Source organism: Gadus macrocephalus, chromosome 7 (genome assembly GCF_031168955.1).
Source record: "Gadus macrocephalus chromosome 7, ASM3116895v1".
Taxonomy (NCBI): domain Eukaryota; kingdom Metazoa; phylum Chordata; class Actinopteri; order Gadiformes; family Gadidae; genus Gadus; species Gadus macrocephalus.
In genome coordinates this window covers 12,326,544-12,344,485 of record NC_082388.1, presented here as the reverse complement: position 1 = coordinate 12,344,485, position 17,942 = coordinate 12,326,544, and the positions used below count along the sequence as shown (strand labels likewise).

General features: G+C 44.4%; 1 protein-coding gene across 2 annotated transcripts; it reads left to right on the top strand.

The window, feature by feature from the left end:
• Positions 1 to 2,408: 2,408 nt before the first annotated feature.
• wdr44 (WD repeat domain 44) lies at positions 2,409 to 17,383 on the top strand. Of its 2 annotated transcripts, none has more exons than XM_060055685.1 (20): positions 2,409 to 2,518; positions 3,219 to 3,252; positions 3,669 to 3,740; positions 4,586 to 5,192; positions 5,827 to 5,966; positions 6,828 to 6,923; positions 7,349 to 7,485; positions 8,111 to 8,194; positions 8,410 to 8,516; positions 8,914 to 9,065; positions 10,196 to 10,334; positions 10,601 to 10,665; positions 11,122 to 11,238; positions 13,121 to 13,243; positions 13,760 to 13,951; positions 14,356 to 14,457; positions 14,889 to 15,004; positions 15,096 to 15,223; positions 15,664 to 15,798; positions 16,261 to 17,383. In XM_060055685.1, the coding sequence occupies exons 1-20, from the start codon at positions 2,442 to 2,444 to the stop codon at positions 16,347 to 16,349; spliced, it is 2,712 nt and encodes a 903-aa protein (XP_059911668.1). In that variant the 5' UTR covers positions 2,409 to 2,441; the 3' UTR covers positions 16,350 to 17,383. The 2 variants fall into 2 exon arrangements, with proteins under 2 accessions (XP_059911668.1, XP_059911667.1); XM_060055684.1 differs by having other exon boundaries at positions 5,824 to 5,966.
• The last annotated feature ends 559 nt before the right edge of the window (positions 17,384 to 17,942 follow it).

The following is a 17,942-nucleotide window of genomic DNA, read 5'->3' as shown; positions in this document are numbered from 1 at the left end:
TTTAAATGGCTTAGCAGTATGGCAATCTCCTATCATTGGTTGAAAACTTCCGTTACTAAATAAAGTGTTATAAATAAAAAAGTATCGAGTGCTCTTAAGTAGTACTACACCCATGCCGTGTAAAGCAGGCTACGTTTGAGGAATGCATAATGTTTATGAATACATTTCAGGGCTACTCAAATTAAATCGTAAAAGTAGCACAGAAAGGCTATGCTCTTGCTTCTTTCACCGAAAGCTGTATTAAATTTTTGAATAAAGGATGTTGATACATATTCTGATAATAAATAAGTGACAAGTAATATACATTATATGTATTAAATAGAAATATGTAGAAGCATGATTTGTGAGGAGGCCAGCATACCAATATTAAAAGTATAACGTCATTGTCTATAATGGGTTGCTGGAATCACCTATTGATGGCATAAAGTTCTAGAGGTCTCAAACTCCTAGGGAAGCATTATGTTTTTTCTAGCAGCCAACACAGAACTCAAATGACCAAGTCTTCTATGGATAATTTAACCTATATGAGATTGTTCCACCAAGGGGGACACTCTTAGAGAGTGGGCCAAAATCATCAAACACATATTAAAGAAGTCTGGCTATCAAGGCTGTCATTGCTCTAACAATTGAACTGCATTTGATGACTGGGAAGTAAAAGCTGTGATTTGCTTCCATCTATAGACTATATGGTCAGTTAATAATAAATTAGTATGTATTCAATAGGATTTATTTTTTACATAATGTGACTTATTCATTCTCAAATTATGAGAGATAATTATTAATTTCTCAGCCTACAGATATGTGAATCAATCCACTTTCAACCTGAATCTATATCTCAATTGTGTGTGATTATCTGAACTGATCTCACATCCTACTGAGAGTAGGATCTGAACCTATTTGAACCCACATTTCCTGTACATTGACTGTATATAGATACAGACCAGGCTTAGTAACGCCCACATCAAGTCAGTTGTAGAAGTCCATTAACCATTAGTTCCTGGACAGTATATATTTGTCAATTAAAATATTATTGGAAGCTTAATAATATCCTTTTCAAGTCAATTATGTAAACCATTTTAGAATTTAGAGAGATACTCTAGATTTGCTATCCTTGGGCGAGGAGATGCCTGGTTGCAGCTCAAATTAGAAACAGATAAAAAAAATATTTCCACATTATTCGGTAGCAAAGAGTTATTTTTTTAGCTCTGTTATTACAATTGGAACAGGAAACGGAGCGGCCTATGGTGACTATCCAGGGATTCCTTGACAAGTGCAAGACTAATCATTTGCTAAGTGTATTATGAGGAACAAACAAGCTGTTGTGAACTACGAAACCACCTGACCGCCAGCTTGACTGAAGGGAAAGGGTTCTGTGATCTTCACAGCACTGCAGTGAAGATCAGCTGAGCATCATTAGCTATCTTTAGCTGCGTGCCTTAAGTGTTTATCAATCTATCTATCAAGTCGTCAGCTTTTTGTTTAAGTGACAGCTCACATTCATATGTTTGGATTTTTCATGCTGCTGTCATTATCGTTCTCCACAGCTGTAGTTTTTTGCTCAACTTTCTGATTAATGTGTCCTGTCCTCATGGGGACCGCTCTCCTGACAATGTATATTCAGCATTTGGTGGATCCCGAAGCAGGTCAAATGGTTCAGTAGAAGGTTATGGCTATGCATAAAGGGCTTCATACTAAATTAACACATCCACAAATATAGATCATTTTTGTTATTGTTTATGTCTGGGACAATACTCACTAAATATATCCAAAATCCAATGTTTCCTATTTAGTCTTGTTTAGACACATACAATACTGGGAGTCACTTTCAGCTTCAACACATATTTCCACAACTTGTATTTCACAATTTCAATAAATAGGCTATATCTGACAAGGGAATAATGAAGAAGTAAACTGTACATCTTTATAATTCCCATCATTTTCGAAAAATCTAAAACTTCCTCAATGAGCCAGAGGACGGCAGTAATGCAACAAATATTAAACATGTACAGGCCAGAAGAAGAGGTTTACCCCGCCCTTTGGACGCGCATCGTAACGGACACCATTTATGTTATTGGATTGCTTTTAGGTGTATCGTCATTTAGATGGTAGCTAAATTAGCTCGTAGATAGCTATCCCCATGTCTTTATATATATTCCCCGGTTTGGCAGGTCTAATTGATTGAAGAAACCGGGTCGGATTGATGATCGACTCCTAAAGCACTAGGTGTTGGCTAAAGTGACAACATATCCATAGCGTTATGTGTTGACGTTTATGGGGAAGAAGAGGTGGTTCCGTGACGCCTAGCCTCCGTGAATAGGGCTTTTTGGTCGTCCCTATTTCGCATTTGGCGTGCTTCTATCGAAGAACCGATCGCATGAATTTACTTTTTTGCAATAGAAAGTTAGCCAGTTAGCTCACGGCCAAAGCTAATTACACTTAGCATGGCGTCAGACACAAGTGACACAGAGGAGTTCTACGATGCCCCGGAGGACGTCCATTTCTCCCCATCTCCCAAAGTGTAAGCAAACATCTTTTAATGTGTGCCTAGTTTTATTAGGACTGTTTGAGAGGACGATGGACTACCCCAGCTCCTAACCAAACAGTCACGCGTGTGACCAGGGCTGAATATTACCACGAAGTACAGGTTGAAAAGACCTGATGAAACAGGTTGTAATGTAATGCCTACACTTGAGTTGTAAGCACTCGTCTGCACTGTCTCTCCTTGTTCCGCTGAGAGCTGGGACGTGTTTACCCGGTAGACAGGGGAGTCGGGTGGACAGGTCAGATGTTTTTGTGTAGTGAAAGTCCAACCTTACACCTCAGTCACATGTTCTCCCTGTGATCAGGGGACATGTAACACCATGGCAAGAACGGCTACCCTGCACTTTGGTCTGCTTTGATCGAAGGATGGAATCAAGTTTACACCAAATGCAGTGTAAAGATTTAAATACTGTGAATTCAGAGTCCAGTGCATTATAAATCAAGTTTAGGCCTTCTGTTCGAGTTATCTCCATTGCAGTGTTTGTCTACTTCGACATGCCCCAGTTGTTTGCTTAAAATCCATTTGCCTTCTTGTCTGGTTCTTTCATAAAAACAAACTAGGCCCCACTTCACAAACCTATATTGTTTCTTTTATATACATCATTAGATATTTAGATTACACGTTACACATTACACTCTCATACGAACTTGTGTTAACATGTTGCTTGTTTTTTCAGGTCTCCTGCCAAGTTTTTCGGCCATTTGCCTCAGGTATGTTTGACAATAAACATAGTCTAGATTAAATGGTTTCCACTGGCACTGTGTGTGATACACTAGCATCAGAAATGTTCCCTTTAGCTTGATTGAAACAATTGCTGCCTTGACAAGCTTTCTTGACTTTGTGCTGTAAGTTATCAGATAAGATCAGAATAGTTCTTACAACTCTTCTGATTTCATGTATAGACGCACAACATTTATTACGTTTCTTGGTGACAGAAACAAGCTAACAATTAAAATAACTTGAATAAGCGATTATTCTACAGGAAATTCGAATGTATCTATTGGGGGGGCTACGTTTTCATCTTCAACCCTCCGTCATGTTGAATCCAAACGGAACCATTATTTCTAGTATGACGCACTCGTATCGAGGTCAAGGACAACAGTTTGGTTTTGAACCACTCTTGCAGGAGTCTGTGGTCCCCACCCAGGAAGAGACTAGCAGATCATCGCCGTCAGAACCCCAAGATGATTCCCTTCAGGTAGAAGAACTCTCTCAAAATACAAGCTCTCCGTTATGGATGACGTGTTTTACCACCATTGTTGTTGTTAATTAATTAATTCTGTTTTTAACAAAATGTTATCGTCCATGTGCGGAAATGTATGGTTTCGATATTAAAAATAGATATAAATAAATAGAATTGAGTCTTTGAGATAGGGTTATAGTGTAATATCATGCTTTTAGTCCATTATTGAAGCAATGTTTCACAACTCTTCCATATTTGGTAAATCATATCCACTTACCCAGGGAACTAGCAATATATCATGTTTAGTCTGGAACTAAAGCTTTGGCAATGGGGGTCTCTTGTCAAATGTAATTGTGGTGGTTAAGTGGATATTAAGCCAATTATGTGATGTAGGTGAATTGTGGCTTTAATAGGGCTCATAAAAGAGGCATTCCAGCCTTGTTTTGCTAATGCTGAACACGAATATAGCTGGTTTGGCTTCTGGCTAACGTCCAAAGCTTTAGAAATTTCGAGAAGCAGCTCATGTGTCTTAGAGACGTTGATTGAACAACCAAGCTTTCCTCCAACACTTGCTTCTTTTGTAACATATTTGTGTGCCATTTCACTGAGCCAATGTTTTGATCCAAAGTATATCTTTCAAGACGCACAATGTCCCTGATAAGCTGGTAGGGTTGGAACTCAGGACCCTTCGGTTGGGAGTCACACGCCCTAGCCGATATACTAAAATAAATAAATAAACCGCAGTAAATAGTTGGGGGCAAATCTCCATTGTGTTTAAAGTCTAGGTTAGTCGCTGTGTGTCCTCGTGGTTTCAGTCATACATGTATTACAATGCGTGTGTATCTGCCACCGCCCACCAGATAATCGACAGCATCATAGAGGAGAGCCAGAAAGGGAGTGCCGGGGAGGTGGACCAGCTGTTGGAGCGGCTCCACGTGGATGTGAGGCCCGCGCCGGAGGTCCCAGATGAGGGGGTCTCAACGGTGGAGGTGGACGGGCCGGTGGCGGACCCCGAGCCCAGGGGACTCCCGGACGAGGCGCAGGTGTCTGACGGGGTCGGGGTGGTGTTTGGCTTCCCCTCCCCCCTCCTGGCCTCCGACCTCCCAGACATCCCCCTCCTCCCCCAGGAACACAGCCAGGGCCCGGACGTCACGCGCACCCTGGAGCGCCACGCACCCCTCCCCCCGCTCCCCACCTCTGTGGGAGGGGGCGAGCGGGTGCACCGACCGGCGGACATTTTGGACCAGGTGCCTCTCTCTGACCAGGCGTATTCGGACTCCTCGGTTCCCTCCAAACCGCCGCGGCAGTTGGCCGCGGAGCCAGACATTGTGGCGAGCACCAAGAAGCCCCCTCCCTCGAGACCCCCTCCTCCCGGCTCCTTCCCGCCCCCCAGACCCCCGCCCCCGTCCTGGCAGACCCTGACGCTCGGCAAGCGCAGCCAGGAGGCCCGGCCCGGCGGATTGGAAGGTAAACCACATCTGGAGGGCTCTCAGTACTTGACCCTGACCAAAATGCTAGATCACGTTCAACCTCAAGTTCTGCCGATTGCCCACCCTAATATGTTTAAAGGGCTACTGTCAATGCTGGGCTGGTTTTAGGCTGCTCACCAAAGTTAAGGGACCTGATCCATGAAAATATATAATATTATTCTCACCATGTTGACTCGCCGTGTGGATGAATATTGTATGTCATAATACTCAGTATTGTTTTAAATGTATCTTTCTGATTATTGTTATAATGAAGATTGCCTTATGTTTTGTTGAACCCTACCCTAAGCATTGTTTCTTGGTACTGTTACCCTTGTTAGCCCTGAGCCATGTTCGTTTTATGGTATCTTTACATGTTAATTCCGCCTCTGTGTGTTATGATGTAGTTTCCTACACTAACCCTCACCGTGTAATTTATATATTGTCATTTAGTACATTATCATTGCCCCATGCCCATGTTAACATAAGCCCTGTGTATTATGGTCTGGTTGCCCATGTTAACCTAAGCCCTGTGGATAATGTTCTGGCTGTCTATCTTAACCCTGCGTGTTTGGATGTGGTTGCCCATGTTAACCTGAGCCCTGTGTCTTCTGGTCCGCTGTGTGTGTCAGCAGGGCTTCCCCCACCCGTGGACTCTCTGGAGTCGTCTGGCCTGCTGTCTCCCAGCAGCACGGTGCGGGGCATCACCCGGGAGCTGCAGCACTCCCTGGACCTCGCCAGCGCCACCAGCGGGGAGAAGGTGGTGACGGCCCGGGTAAGACCGGAGGCACAACCGCCCTCGTTAACCTTTAGCTTCCAGAACCCTGCCAGGGTAAGCCTGGAGGCCGTACCTTTTTAAATTATTAAACTGGAGCTTTCGGAACCCTCGGCTGAGCGCATGCTCCCTAAACGTCTACCCCTGGTGCTATTTCCATTTGGAGTCTCTCACAGTTTTATTGTTGCTGTTGGCGTGCCCGTTTGTTGACCAGGTTACTGTCTCATTTCATAAATTAAACATTAGACATCCGTTTGTTGTAGAGGTTTCTGTCAAATGTTTAATTGTTTAATTGTGACGTTTGTTTGTTGGGGATGTTACTGTCAAATAATAGAAATTACAGTAAACGTTGCAATTTCTGATTCCGACTTGTTGTATGTCTGTTTTTCTAAAACCAACAAGGTGGTTGTAGGTTTTCTGTATCTACGTGTGTCTTTACAGCAACACGGTGGTTGTGGTTTACCTAGCTAGCTTAGCATGTCAGTGTCTATCTGTTTTCTGTGACAAGGTGGTTGTGGTTCAGCTAGCTAGCCTTGCATGTCAGAGTCTCTCTGTGATTAATGTAACATGGTCGTTGTGGTTTAAGCAAGATGGCTTATTTTGTCAGTGTCTCTGTCTAATGTAACATGTGGTTTTGGATTACACTAGCTAGTGTAGTGTGTCAGAAGTATCTCTGTGATTAATGTTAGAAGGTGGTTGTGGTTTACGTTATCGTAGTTTCACAGTATCTCTGTGATTAATGTAACAAGGTAGTTGTGGTTTGCGTTGGCGTAGTTTGTCAGTATCTTTGCGATTAATCGTCGTGTGTCAGTGCCGCTATGGGGTTTGAATGTAACCTTGTGGTCGTGTCCTTTCCAACAGGAGAACGAGGGGGAGCAGGCCTCAACACCCAGCGGAGAACACGCCCCCGGACCCCAGCGGCCACGCTCCAACTCTGGCCGAGAGCTGACCGATGACGTAGGATGAGCTCCTTGACTCTCCCTTTTATTTTCCACTCTCAACAGATCATTTTAGTTCTCTGTTCAATAGTAAGGTAAAAAATTCATTTGTGTTTGCCCAGTGTGTTTGCCATCATATGATGGATGAGGGAAAAAAACAAGCATATCAGGGAGGGAGATTGTTGATTAAAAGATTGTTGTCAGTAAAAGGGATGTGGGCTAGCTTTTGTCAGCAGGGCTAAGAAGGAGGAAAACAGTTATATCTAGATGCTGTTATCAACTTCCACACAGTTTAGAAACTTGCACCGGAATGCTTCCCTTACTTTTTAGAGAAAAAAAAATTGTCCCAAAAATGTATCATTTCATGGACATCTAAAATAGACTTCCTCGTCTGCCCTGAGTTGACTCCTTGGTGTTGGACCATGTGACCCTGCTCTGTGGCAGGAGATCCTGGCCAGCGTGATGATCAAGAACCTGGACACGGGGGAGGAGATCCCTCTGATCCAGGCGGAGGAGAAGCTCCCGGCGGCCATCAACCCCCTCACGCTCCACATCATGAGGAGGACCAAGGAGTACATAACGTACGGAGCCCGCCCCTCACCCTGGAGTCGCCAACCCTTTACTCAAAGTGTCATTCCGGCGAAAATTGAACCCAGGGCCTTTGTTGTTGGCAAGTATACCCATCAAATAAGCCCTCCAGATACATTTTTCATTGAAAATCGAGGATAGAGTTTGTCCGTTTGGCTTCCATGTTACTGGTTAGGGTCAGCGCGAACGCTTCTAATTCTGCACTTTTTAACCACTGATACAATCATGCTACTGCAGGGGTTTGGTGCTATTTTGAGCAATATTAGTGGTTAAAAAGTGTGGTTTCTAAGTAATTTAGAAGCGTTCGCGCCGCGGTGCCCCTAGCCAATAACATGGAGGTAAACATTGCGCCGGGACAAACTCTATACTCGATTTTCAATGAAAAAAGTATCTGGAGGGCTTAGTAGATGGGTATACATGCCAAAACAAAGACCCTGGGTTCAATTTTTGCCGGTATTACGCTTTAATTAGGGCTATTAACCCGTAAGCTTTTGCCTAATTAGGGCCTGTGGCTCCTACTAATCCCCCTTTCTTCATCAGGGCTCTAAACTCTTTACCTTTTACCCGTTTCTCATGTGGATTGATGTTTGTTGTGTTTTTTGTTGTTGTCGTTGTCAGTAACGACGCAGCGCAGTCGGATGACGACGACAAGGCTTCGGCCGCCATGTCGGACACAGACGGCGGGAAACTCAAACAGAAGACGTAAGATTCACCTCCTTATTCCTTCGGCTCCCCTGCTTCGTCCCCTTTCAAACCTTGTTAAGTTATCTGTATATATTTTACATTATTTTCTATATGCGTGTAATTTTCTGTGTTTCAAAATGCTTAATTACTCTGGGATTAATGATGCATTCTGGGATTTACTACTTTGATTCAATCGGAATCTGATGGACTAACTGACCTATTCCCTCATCCAGGACGCAGCTGAAGAAGTTCCTGGGCAAGTCTGTGAAGAGAGCCAAGCATCTGGCAGAGGAGTACGGAGAGAAGGCGGTGAACAAAGTGAAGAGCGTCCGCGACGAAGGTAGGCCAATGGGAGAGGAGGGGGAATCTAAAGCAGGCCATCCCCGCTCCAAGGACAAAGCGTGGACCTTGGGCTCAATTTTCTTTCCCTTGGACTCCTAGACTCCCAAGTATGAAGATAAACTTAGAATACGGATTGATATTGTCCTAAAAAAGATCTGAGGCAATGTTTGCAAACCAATGTTAAAAACGTAGACCAGCCCACATTTAAACAGGATTCTAAAAAGTATTTACTATTTCTCTTGTGTCCTTAATGTGGATATATTATCAAAGAATAAACTGAACTGATGTGGGGAAGTTATTTCATCCTCTAACATTAATTTCACAATCTGTCAGTACGATATGTCTGACGCTCACCCCTAACGCCGCCAAATCCTCCCGCGCTTTTATTGTGACAGTATTCCACACGGACCCTGACGACCCTTCCTCCAGCGACGACGAGGGCATGCCCTACACGCGGCCCGCCAAATTCAAGGCGGCGCACAGTTTCAAGGGACCCTTCGACTTTGATCAGATAAAGGTCGTCCAGGACCTCAGTGGGGAACACACGGTAGGCGTGCGTGTGTGTGTGTGTGTGTGTGTGTGTGTGTGTGTGTGTGTGTGTGTGTTTGACCCAATTTGTGCGTTGGAAGAACCTGCGACCCACATGTGTCAGTTATAGCCCAGTGGACTGATGCTTAGTGCACCAACACAAGTTAATGGTAGTTCGGCCGTAGGTACAGATCGTTAGGCAGTCGGATATATACACAGAAACTTTACGAGACCTTTCAAACCCTTTCGGCCTACCGCCATTTTTTGATTCAGAAATACAGAAGTATACACCCCACTACAATTCCTTGTACGCTTACTCGACAGTAACACTGATTCTGATGAAATGCAAATTGCAGTAAGAAAGCTAATTTCAACCCATTTAGCAGATTGTTGTTGGACTGATGAAGTGTTGTTGTGTTGTTTTTCTGTTTGGCAGTCCTTGCTAAGCGTAGTGCGTTTTGCTTGCTCTACCTTCTACGCTTGAGGATTTGCGGGGAGTCTGGGTCTTTGACGGTGCGAAAATGAAATAAGCTAGCTATGGCATAGCGGACTGTAGCGGCCCTAACTGGCTGTAGCAGAGTTAGCATTGTTGTAGTGCATTTTTAGCTTTAAAGTTTAGACTGTTGATGGATCAGCCTACCAGCCCACCAAGTGTATGGCACGGTAGGCTGATCTAGCCATCATACATTTGGAGCTGGACCCTCCCGTTTGTGATGTCAATGTAGGGTCGATTTTGAACTAGCTTATCAACCTTGGTGGTAAAGTTTGGTGGTACAGTATTTTAAAATAAGCATTTAGTATTTGTTTGTATCCATGGTATCTGACCACCACGTAGGGCAGGGTATCCCATCTGATATCCCGAATCGATTCGATCCAATTCACATAGTTTCAACCACCAGTTCGGTGTAGAGACCAAGGTTTGATTCCCACCTTAGTTCCTTTGCTACACATAATTCGCTCTCTTCTTAAACTTCCCTGTCTCGCATCACTGTCCATAAATGTACAAAAAAGCCTCCATTTTTTTTTTACGATTAGTATTCAATATGTTATATATTTCTTAAAATAAATAAATCTAATTTCATTAAAAAAAATATGGATTGAACTGAAAGAGCTGTGTATTGATTCTTGCGCTGTGTGTCGTGGCATCAGGGGGCGGTCTGGACCATGAAGTTCTCCCACTGTGGCCGGCTACTGGCCACCGCGGGCCAGGACAACGTGGTGCGCATCTGGGTTTTGAAAAACGCCTTTGACTACTTCAACAACATGAGGATCAAGTACAACACTGAAGGTACGTGAGCTCTATAGCTCCATTGCAGTAAGACGAAGGAGAGGAGGAGGTTACATTTGGGGATTTATCAGCAAGTGACACAAGTGAACAATCCAAGTATTCCAATAAGAATGTGGGTGGTCTGGCATGACCCAAGTTTAAAGACAACTGGACAGAGTGCAACTGTAGGAAATAGAAAGAATTGTGTGCGTATGGATGGACGGTTTGTATGCATGTATTATATATGCGTGTGTATATATTCAGTTAAATAATTTTGTCTCCCACAGGCCGCGTGTCGCCGTCCCCTTCTCAGGAAAGCATGTGCTCGTCTAAATCGGACACGGATCCTGGGGTGAGTCGCCAGACACGCCCTTTAAGGAGCTCTTTAAGCAGTGGTCTGGAAAGCCTCCTGCGCACGCTGGAATTGATGCTGACGCACAGCAGACTACAAGTCTAGTTTTAGCACGTTAATTTAATCAGCAAGGCACTGTTGGTTTCCCGAAAGTCGATCATAAAGGTCGGATCGAGACAACTTGGGTGATATTTAAGGAGACAAGCTGTCTGTCTGTCTGTCTGTCTGTCTGTCTGTCTGTCTGTCTGTCTGTCTGTCTGTCTGTCTGTCTGTCTGTCTGTCTGTCTGTCTCGTGTTCCCAGTTTTTCTCTCCGTCACAATTACATTAAAAGGGCTGCATTGGCATGGGTAAACATTACATTTCCATTCCAAAAAAGATATTGCATGAAACAAAAAAATAACTACAATAGAAAAATAACTACAATAGGTAACAACAAATCTCCCTCCCTGCCCCAGGCCAACGGGGGTCCTGAAGACCCCGACTCGGAGGACCGTAACGCCCCATTCCGCCAGATCCCCTTCTGCAAGTACAAGGGCCACACCGCTGACCTGCTGGACCTCTCCTGGTCCAAAGTAAGCCCTTCTACGTTCACTTATCAGCACTCAGAAATATATTGAAATAAACACAAACGTACATTATGGCAAGGCCAAATATAGAACGCATTTTTATGTATTTAAAAGAATGTATACAATAACCCATATTGTGGTAATCAATACATATTTTCAGTTCTTGCACACTCAGCTATGCAGGTCAAATTTTAGAGCGATCACTCATAAATGTATTAATTTATTTATTTTAAATTCTCATGGGAATCATTGAGGGGAGCCTCACTTAAAATGACGCCCAGATTACACAGTACAACAAAACGGAGACATTGTAACACACGGTTCAAACAATTACAGGCAGATGCATGACGGTCATTAAGTACGTTCCTAAATCGTCCCAAAGGGTAAAGTGTATTGATCGTTAGGTGACACTGCATTCGAGTGAGTCTCCTGCACTAAACACTAAGGTCCTTCCAAGAGCAGTTCTGCACCAGGGCCTGAAGCAGCAGCCATCACAAGCCAGCCATCGGAGCCAGTATAATGTGCACCAAAGGTCCAATGCAACATGGATGTTATATAAGATGGCAGTATTCCGTCATCAGCTTTATAAATAAAAAAAAAGCAATTATTAATGCGTCCCTCCAACTGACCTTTTCATGTACGATACACTGATGAGTATTTTAAATAATAATAACTCATAATAAGAGTGATGAGCCTAAGGGCGGAGTGGTTGACAGAATCTCAGGGCCTGTGTGTAAAGGCAGCAGCGCGTCTATAAATGTCATCGTCATAATCCAAAACTGATAGGAAAACTGCTTCCTACGTCTTAAAGGCTGGTTCTCTTTCTGTTAAAACACATAAAAAATGATTGTCCCAATTTAGTGATAAGGTTGTCAATGTGAACCCCCCCCCCCCCCCCCCCTCGTCTGACTACAGTATCCTGTATTTAAGGTGCCAGTAGGTAGTGGCCTTTTTTTTTATTATCGCTATCCGTTATAAAAATATATAGATCATTCATCTCGATAGCAGTAGGCGCTACAAGCCAATGATTACTTGCACTGTTGTAAATTAAAATGTACTATATATATATACATATAAAATAAAGGTTAATATATTTATAACATGACAGTTATTGCAACAGTTGAGGTTTTTATACCAGAATTGTATTGGTCCTACACAACGACGGTACGAAAAAAATATCAAAAATTGGTCGTCGCAATGGGGATACTACGCCCCCTCCATCCTGAGACGCATTTTATTTTAAAGGCGTTCCCTCTAGAGCCGTTTGTCCACTCTGGTCTACTATAGAAAAATAGCACACGCCCACTCCATGTAGAGATATTATGGGCTCATTTTAAGGGTACCAAGACACCACATTTCTTATCTTCATGCAATGGTACATTCATTGAAACACTCGTTATGTTCACTATCTGACCCCTCCGTTCCACTAGATGTCACCAAATTCAAGGACCTTGTGTCACCTTGAACTTTCACAGTAGAAATATCTTGTGAGTTACTGTGATCTCCATCTAGAGAACAGCATAATTTTTTTTTCATTTTAATTAAGTTTCAATTTAAGCTTATTATTATGAGCATCTTTCAGCGCAGTAACGGAAAGGCTGTTTGGCTTTTGGAAACAATAAGAAATATAGTCAAAAATATTACCCTCAGCATAAAGATGATTTATGCAATCACGCAGGGACGATACAATATCATTGGTATGAATAGTGAACAGTTCATCAAAAACAGGTAAAGTAGCTCTATGAGCATTAATAGCAAGAGGCCCAACACATACCTGCTGATAATGGCATGCATCTAAATGAGACCCTTTGGATAACGCCGTCTGCTAAATGACAACGGAAACATCCACCATCATGTCAAACACTGTTTCTCTCCCCTGTGTCTGCAGAACTTCTTCCTGCTCTCGTCGTCGATGGACAAGACAGTCCGCCTGTGGCACATCTCCAGGAGAGAGTGTCTGTGCTGCTTCCAGCACATTGACTTCGTCACGGCCATCGCCTTCCACCCCAGAGTGAGTGGTCAGCACCCCCCCCCCCACTCAACCCAACCGCAATGTTCCCGGGCGCGGAGCCCTTTAGAGCGATGAAATATTCCTTAGTTCTCTCCGTGACACACTTTGTCCTCTATAGTTTGTGGTCGCTTGGACATAAAACCTTATAGCGCAATTATCCGGCTGGCGCCCCCCGGCCCTGTTGGGAGAAGGCTTTGGCACCTCTTCGGTCTCCTGGCTGGACGCTGTTATTGCAATCCTAGTTTATTGGTTTGCATGTCGCATCTCAAACACGGGTCCATCTGTAATTCCATGCATAAAAAAATGATGTAAATCATGTTGATTCCAACATGTCCTCTCCTTCCCTTGCTCTCAAGCCACTCCCTGGTCCATGGTCCTCCTATCCATAAAGACAAAGATTCACTTAAGCTGCATACTTTCCCCATACATGTCTCTCTTGTGGGCGCCAACCGGCGCTTTACTCTTTTCAAGCACTACAGGAAGTGCGAGGGCGACTGACTTCCTGTTTCTCCCCAGGACGACCGGTACTTCCTGAGCGGCTCGCTGGACGGGAAGCTGAGGCTGTGGAACATTCCAGACAAGAAGGTGGCGCTGTGGAACGAGGTGGACGGGCAGACGCGACTCATCACCGCCGCCAACTTCTGCCAGAACGGGAAGTACGCCGTGATCGGGACGTACGACGGACGCTGCATCTTCTACGACACCGAGGTAGCGCTTCTGTCCTAAGATGTACTTAGCCCTTGACCTATCCATCCATTATCAGTGGTGAAGTTGCCCTCTAACCCTAAACGTCTTAGAGAAGACACTTGGGTGCAAGTAATGTTTTATAAAAATCATGTTCATGAAAACTGTAACTTTATGTGTAAAAAATAATGTCAAAATTTTTTAAATAGATTTAAAAAAGAGAAAGATTTGATTAATTAATCCTTAAAAGAGCACTAAATCCTATATGTTGTGTATTATATTGTAAGCGACTAGCTCTCATCCGATGTCAGTAATACCGACTCAACTCAACAGTTTCATGGAGCACACAGACCTTTGTTGGCCACCGCTGGTCGGTGCTGTGTTAAAACGTGTTGACCCTGAGGGCTGTCGTTTGTTGTACCCGCCAGCGTCTGAAGTACCACACCCAGATCCACGTCCGCTCCACCAGGGGAAGGAACAGGGTGGGCCGCAAGATCACCGGCATCGAGCCCCTGCCCGGAGAGAACAAGGTGAGCCCTGGTTCACACAGGGAACGCCGACGCGAGGAGTCCCTCCACTGGAAGCCGAGTGTAGTCTGGATGACCTGTGAATGTATATTGAATTGTAATTTTTGAAAAAATATCATGTGTAAAGGACACGCATTATTTGCAGAATTGCATATGGATTTATTGTTTATATTTATTGATCAAATTGATTCCTATTTTTTTCAATTGTTAACAAATATTTCAAATGTGGACATTATTTGCCATCTTAAATTCTCATTAATGTTAAATGACAAGATGAATGAACACTGTAAATCAATAATTCCACCTCTGCTTTGCTTGCTCTGGAAGGCGTCCCCATGGTTATTGGTGACTGAATGTATGTATTCCATGTGTCTCCGATGTCCGACTGATGACACGAGTCATGTCTGCTCTCTGTCTCTGATTGGTTCATCTAGATCCTGGTGACGTCCAACGACTCGCGCATCCGCCTGTACGACCTGCGCGACCTATCCTTGTCCATGAAGTACAAGGGCTACGTCAACAGCAGCAGCCAGATCAAGGCCAGCTTCAGGTTAGCCTTCTCACCTTGAGTTATATATAATATAGATATATACACATATGAAACATCATTTAATGATCAATGACATGTTGTTGTGTTCCAGCCACGACTACTCCTTCATCGTCAGCGGCTCGGAGGACAAGTACGTTTATATCTGGAGCACGTACCACGACCTGAGCAGGTTCACCCCCGTTCGGCGCGACCGCAATGACTTCTGGGAAGGGATTAAAGGTACGCTGTAGCATTGCAATACGGCCAACCTCCCAATCACAAATCTATTGTTGGTGTGAATATAGGATTGCATTGATTGCACAGTTGGTTTACCCCTGTTGGCAATGCCCACCTTACGCGTTGTGCAAATGGGAGTCCTTGAAGTTCTTTGATCTTTAACGTGGAGTTCTTATGATTTAACTCATCTTTATTGGACTTATTTATCAATATTTTACTCAGTCTTCTTATTGTGCTAACCCGGAAACTTGACTCCTTGATAGGTGCAGTATCTCCTGTCTTGCTTTTCTTGTTGATTGTGGAGCTGGAACTATTCTAAAACCAGAAAGTGAACCTCTCGGTTCACTTTCTATTTCCAACCGCCTCTGGTTCAAAGGAACCATTTCCATAGTTGTGGTTTAACTCCCACTCGTCCCTGAACCGACTGAACCGTGTTCCCACAGCGCACAACGCCGTGGTGACCTCGGCCGTGTTCGCTCCCCACCCCGCCCTCATCGTCCCCCCGGAGACCCCCACGGAGACGCCTGAGGCAGAGAGCCAGGACCTGGACGACACACACTCTGAGACTATTCCCTCAGGTACAAACACACTCTGAGACTATTCCCTCAAGTACACACACACACACACACACACACACACACACACACACACACACACACACACACACACACACACACACACACACACACACACACACACACACACACACACACACACACACACACACACACACACACACACACACAAAGACTATTCCCTCAAGTACACACACACACTCTCTGATACTATTCCCTCAGCCACATACGTGCGTACAAACACACACGCACGTGCGCGTACACACACTGAGACTTCCCTCAAGCACACACACACACTCACTCTTGGACTATTCCCTCAGACAGACAGAGACACAAACACACACACTATTCCCTCAGGTGTACACACAGTGAAACTATTCCCTCAAGTACACACACACACACACACACACACACAGAGACCCCCCCCCTCCTCTAACCGTGTCTCCCTGGGTTCCTTCACCCCAGGGGCTCTGAAGACGGACCACACCGAGGTCCTGGTCTCGGCCGACTTCACGGGCGCCATCAAGGTCTTCGTCAACGTGAAGAAGTACTGAGCTCCGGGGCTTGGCGGTCCTCCTCACCCCCCTCCCCCCCCTCCACCACCACCACCACCACCACCACCACCACCACCACGGCGGCTCCTGGTGTCCAGTCCCACAGATGAAGAGCAGACCGGCCCTCAGGGGGGCCCACACCTAACGGCCGCCCCCCCCGGCCAACGCTCTGACGTGGGCAACTGGCCCAGACCGGCCCCTTGGAAGGAAAAGCCCCCAGACTCCCACCGATGGAGAGGTCTGGCCCAGGTGGAGAGATGTGGACTCTAAAACATAGAAGATACGAGTGATTCCCTCTTTTCACGTTTCTATATATATATATATATATATATATATATATATTTTATTTCTCTCCTCTGTCTCTCTCTCTCTCTCTCTGCTCTCTCTTTTCAGTACCAAACAACTGTGAACTATGTTCAGCGTCGAAAGTGTGCACTGTACCCGAGTTGGTGACGAACGGAAGTGCATACAGCCATAGGTTTTCAGTGTGTTTCTTCTAGCTGCATTGCTTTAAGCCCGCCGCGATGGCTAACTGGGTGCAGCAGCTTTTCACAGCAGACCACGGGGCACTCTGACCGGTAGACACCAGGAACCCCCCCCCCCCCACCGCACACACAGCCCCAGGCCGGCACTTAAGTATTTAAAGTACAGATCTTAATGTCTTTGTGGAAGAGATATTGTGTTAAGTTGTCTTATCTGGAACGGTTGGTCACTTTAACTGTATTATTGTTATTATTTACAAGATCGTATTGTGCCTGCAAAACAAATGTTTTAAGATTTTGGTCGGTTGGTTTATTGGGTCCCCGAGCCAGTTTAACTGGCGGGAGAAGAGAAGGTAAACTTGTATTTTGCGGTTACTAATGACTAGGGCTCGGTATCTCAAGTGTTTTGATGCCTTTCTTTGAATTAAAGCACATTTCACTATATGGTAATTTATTTACATTTGCACATACTGTCCGCTTTTTTAAATAGAAAATCAGGACCTGCTCTACTTTCCTCTATCAAAAATTAAATAAAGATTTTATTGTAAAACACTCATTTCTGCGCTTTGATTTCTCATATTCCCCCACAGCGGAGGAATGGTGAAATGGAGATGATGTTGGACTATCAGCCAACCACATGTCCTGTGTTTACCTGAGGAATGTCCTTTTTCTGTCACGTTTTCAATATTGCTTTGTCAAATTCATCAAGAAGTCCATATTTATTCAAGTCGTTTTTCTGGTCCTGTTCTTATTTACCGGGGGCTGTTAACTCGGCTCACAGTAACAAATTGTGCTGCGATTGACTGGGATGTCGATTATTTTTTTTTTGCACACTCTGCCACTAACCTTTCCATCCATGAGCCAGAGACGCTAACCCCTACCTGCTCCTCGACGAGATCTGAATTCACTGACTCACTGGGTGGAAATGTGAGCTAAATGACTATCAAACATTGTTGGTGGGCCTAAAGGCACGCTGGTTAGAGATTGAACTGATCCGTTTTTGGTTAGGTTCAGGATAATGATCCTGCCAGTAATCAATGTGTCATGGGAAATTAACAGTTAAAGCTTATTAAGCCCTCCGTGCACATTGACATGGATAAACAGCAGTTTT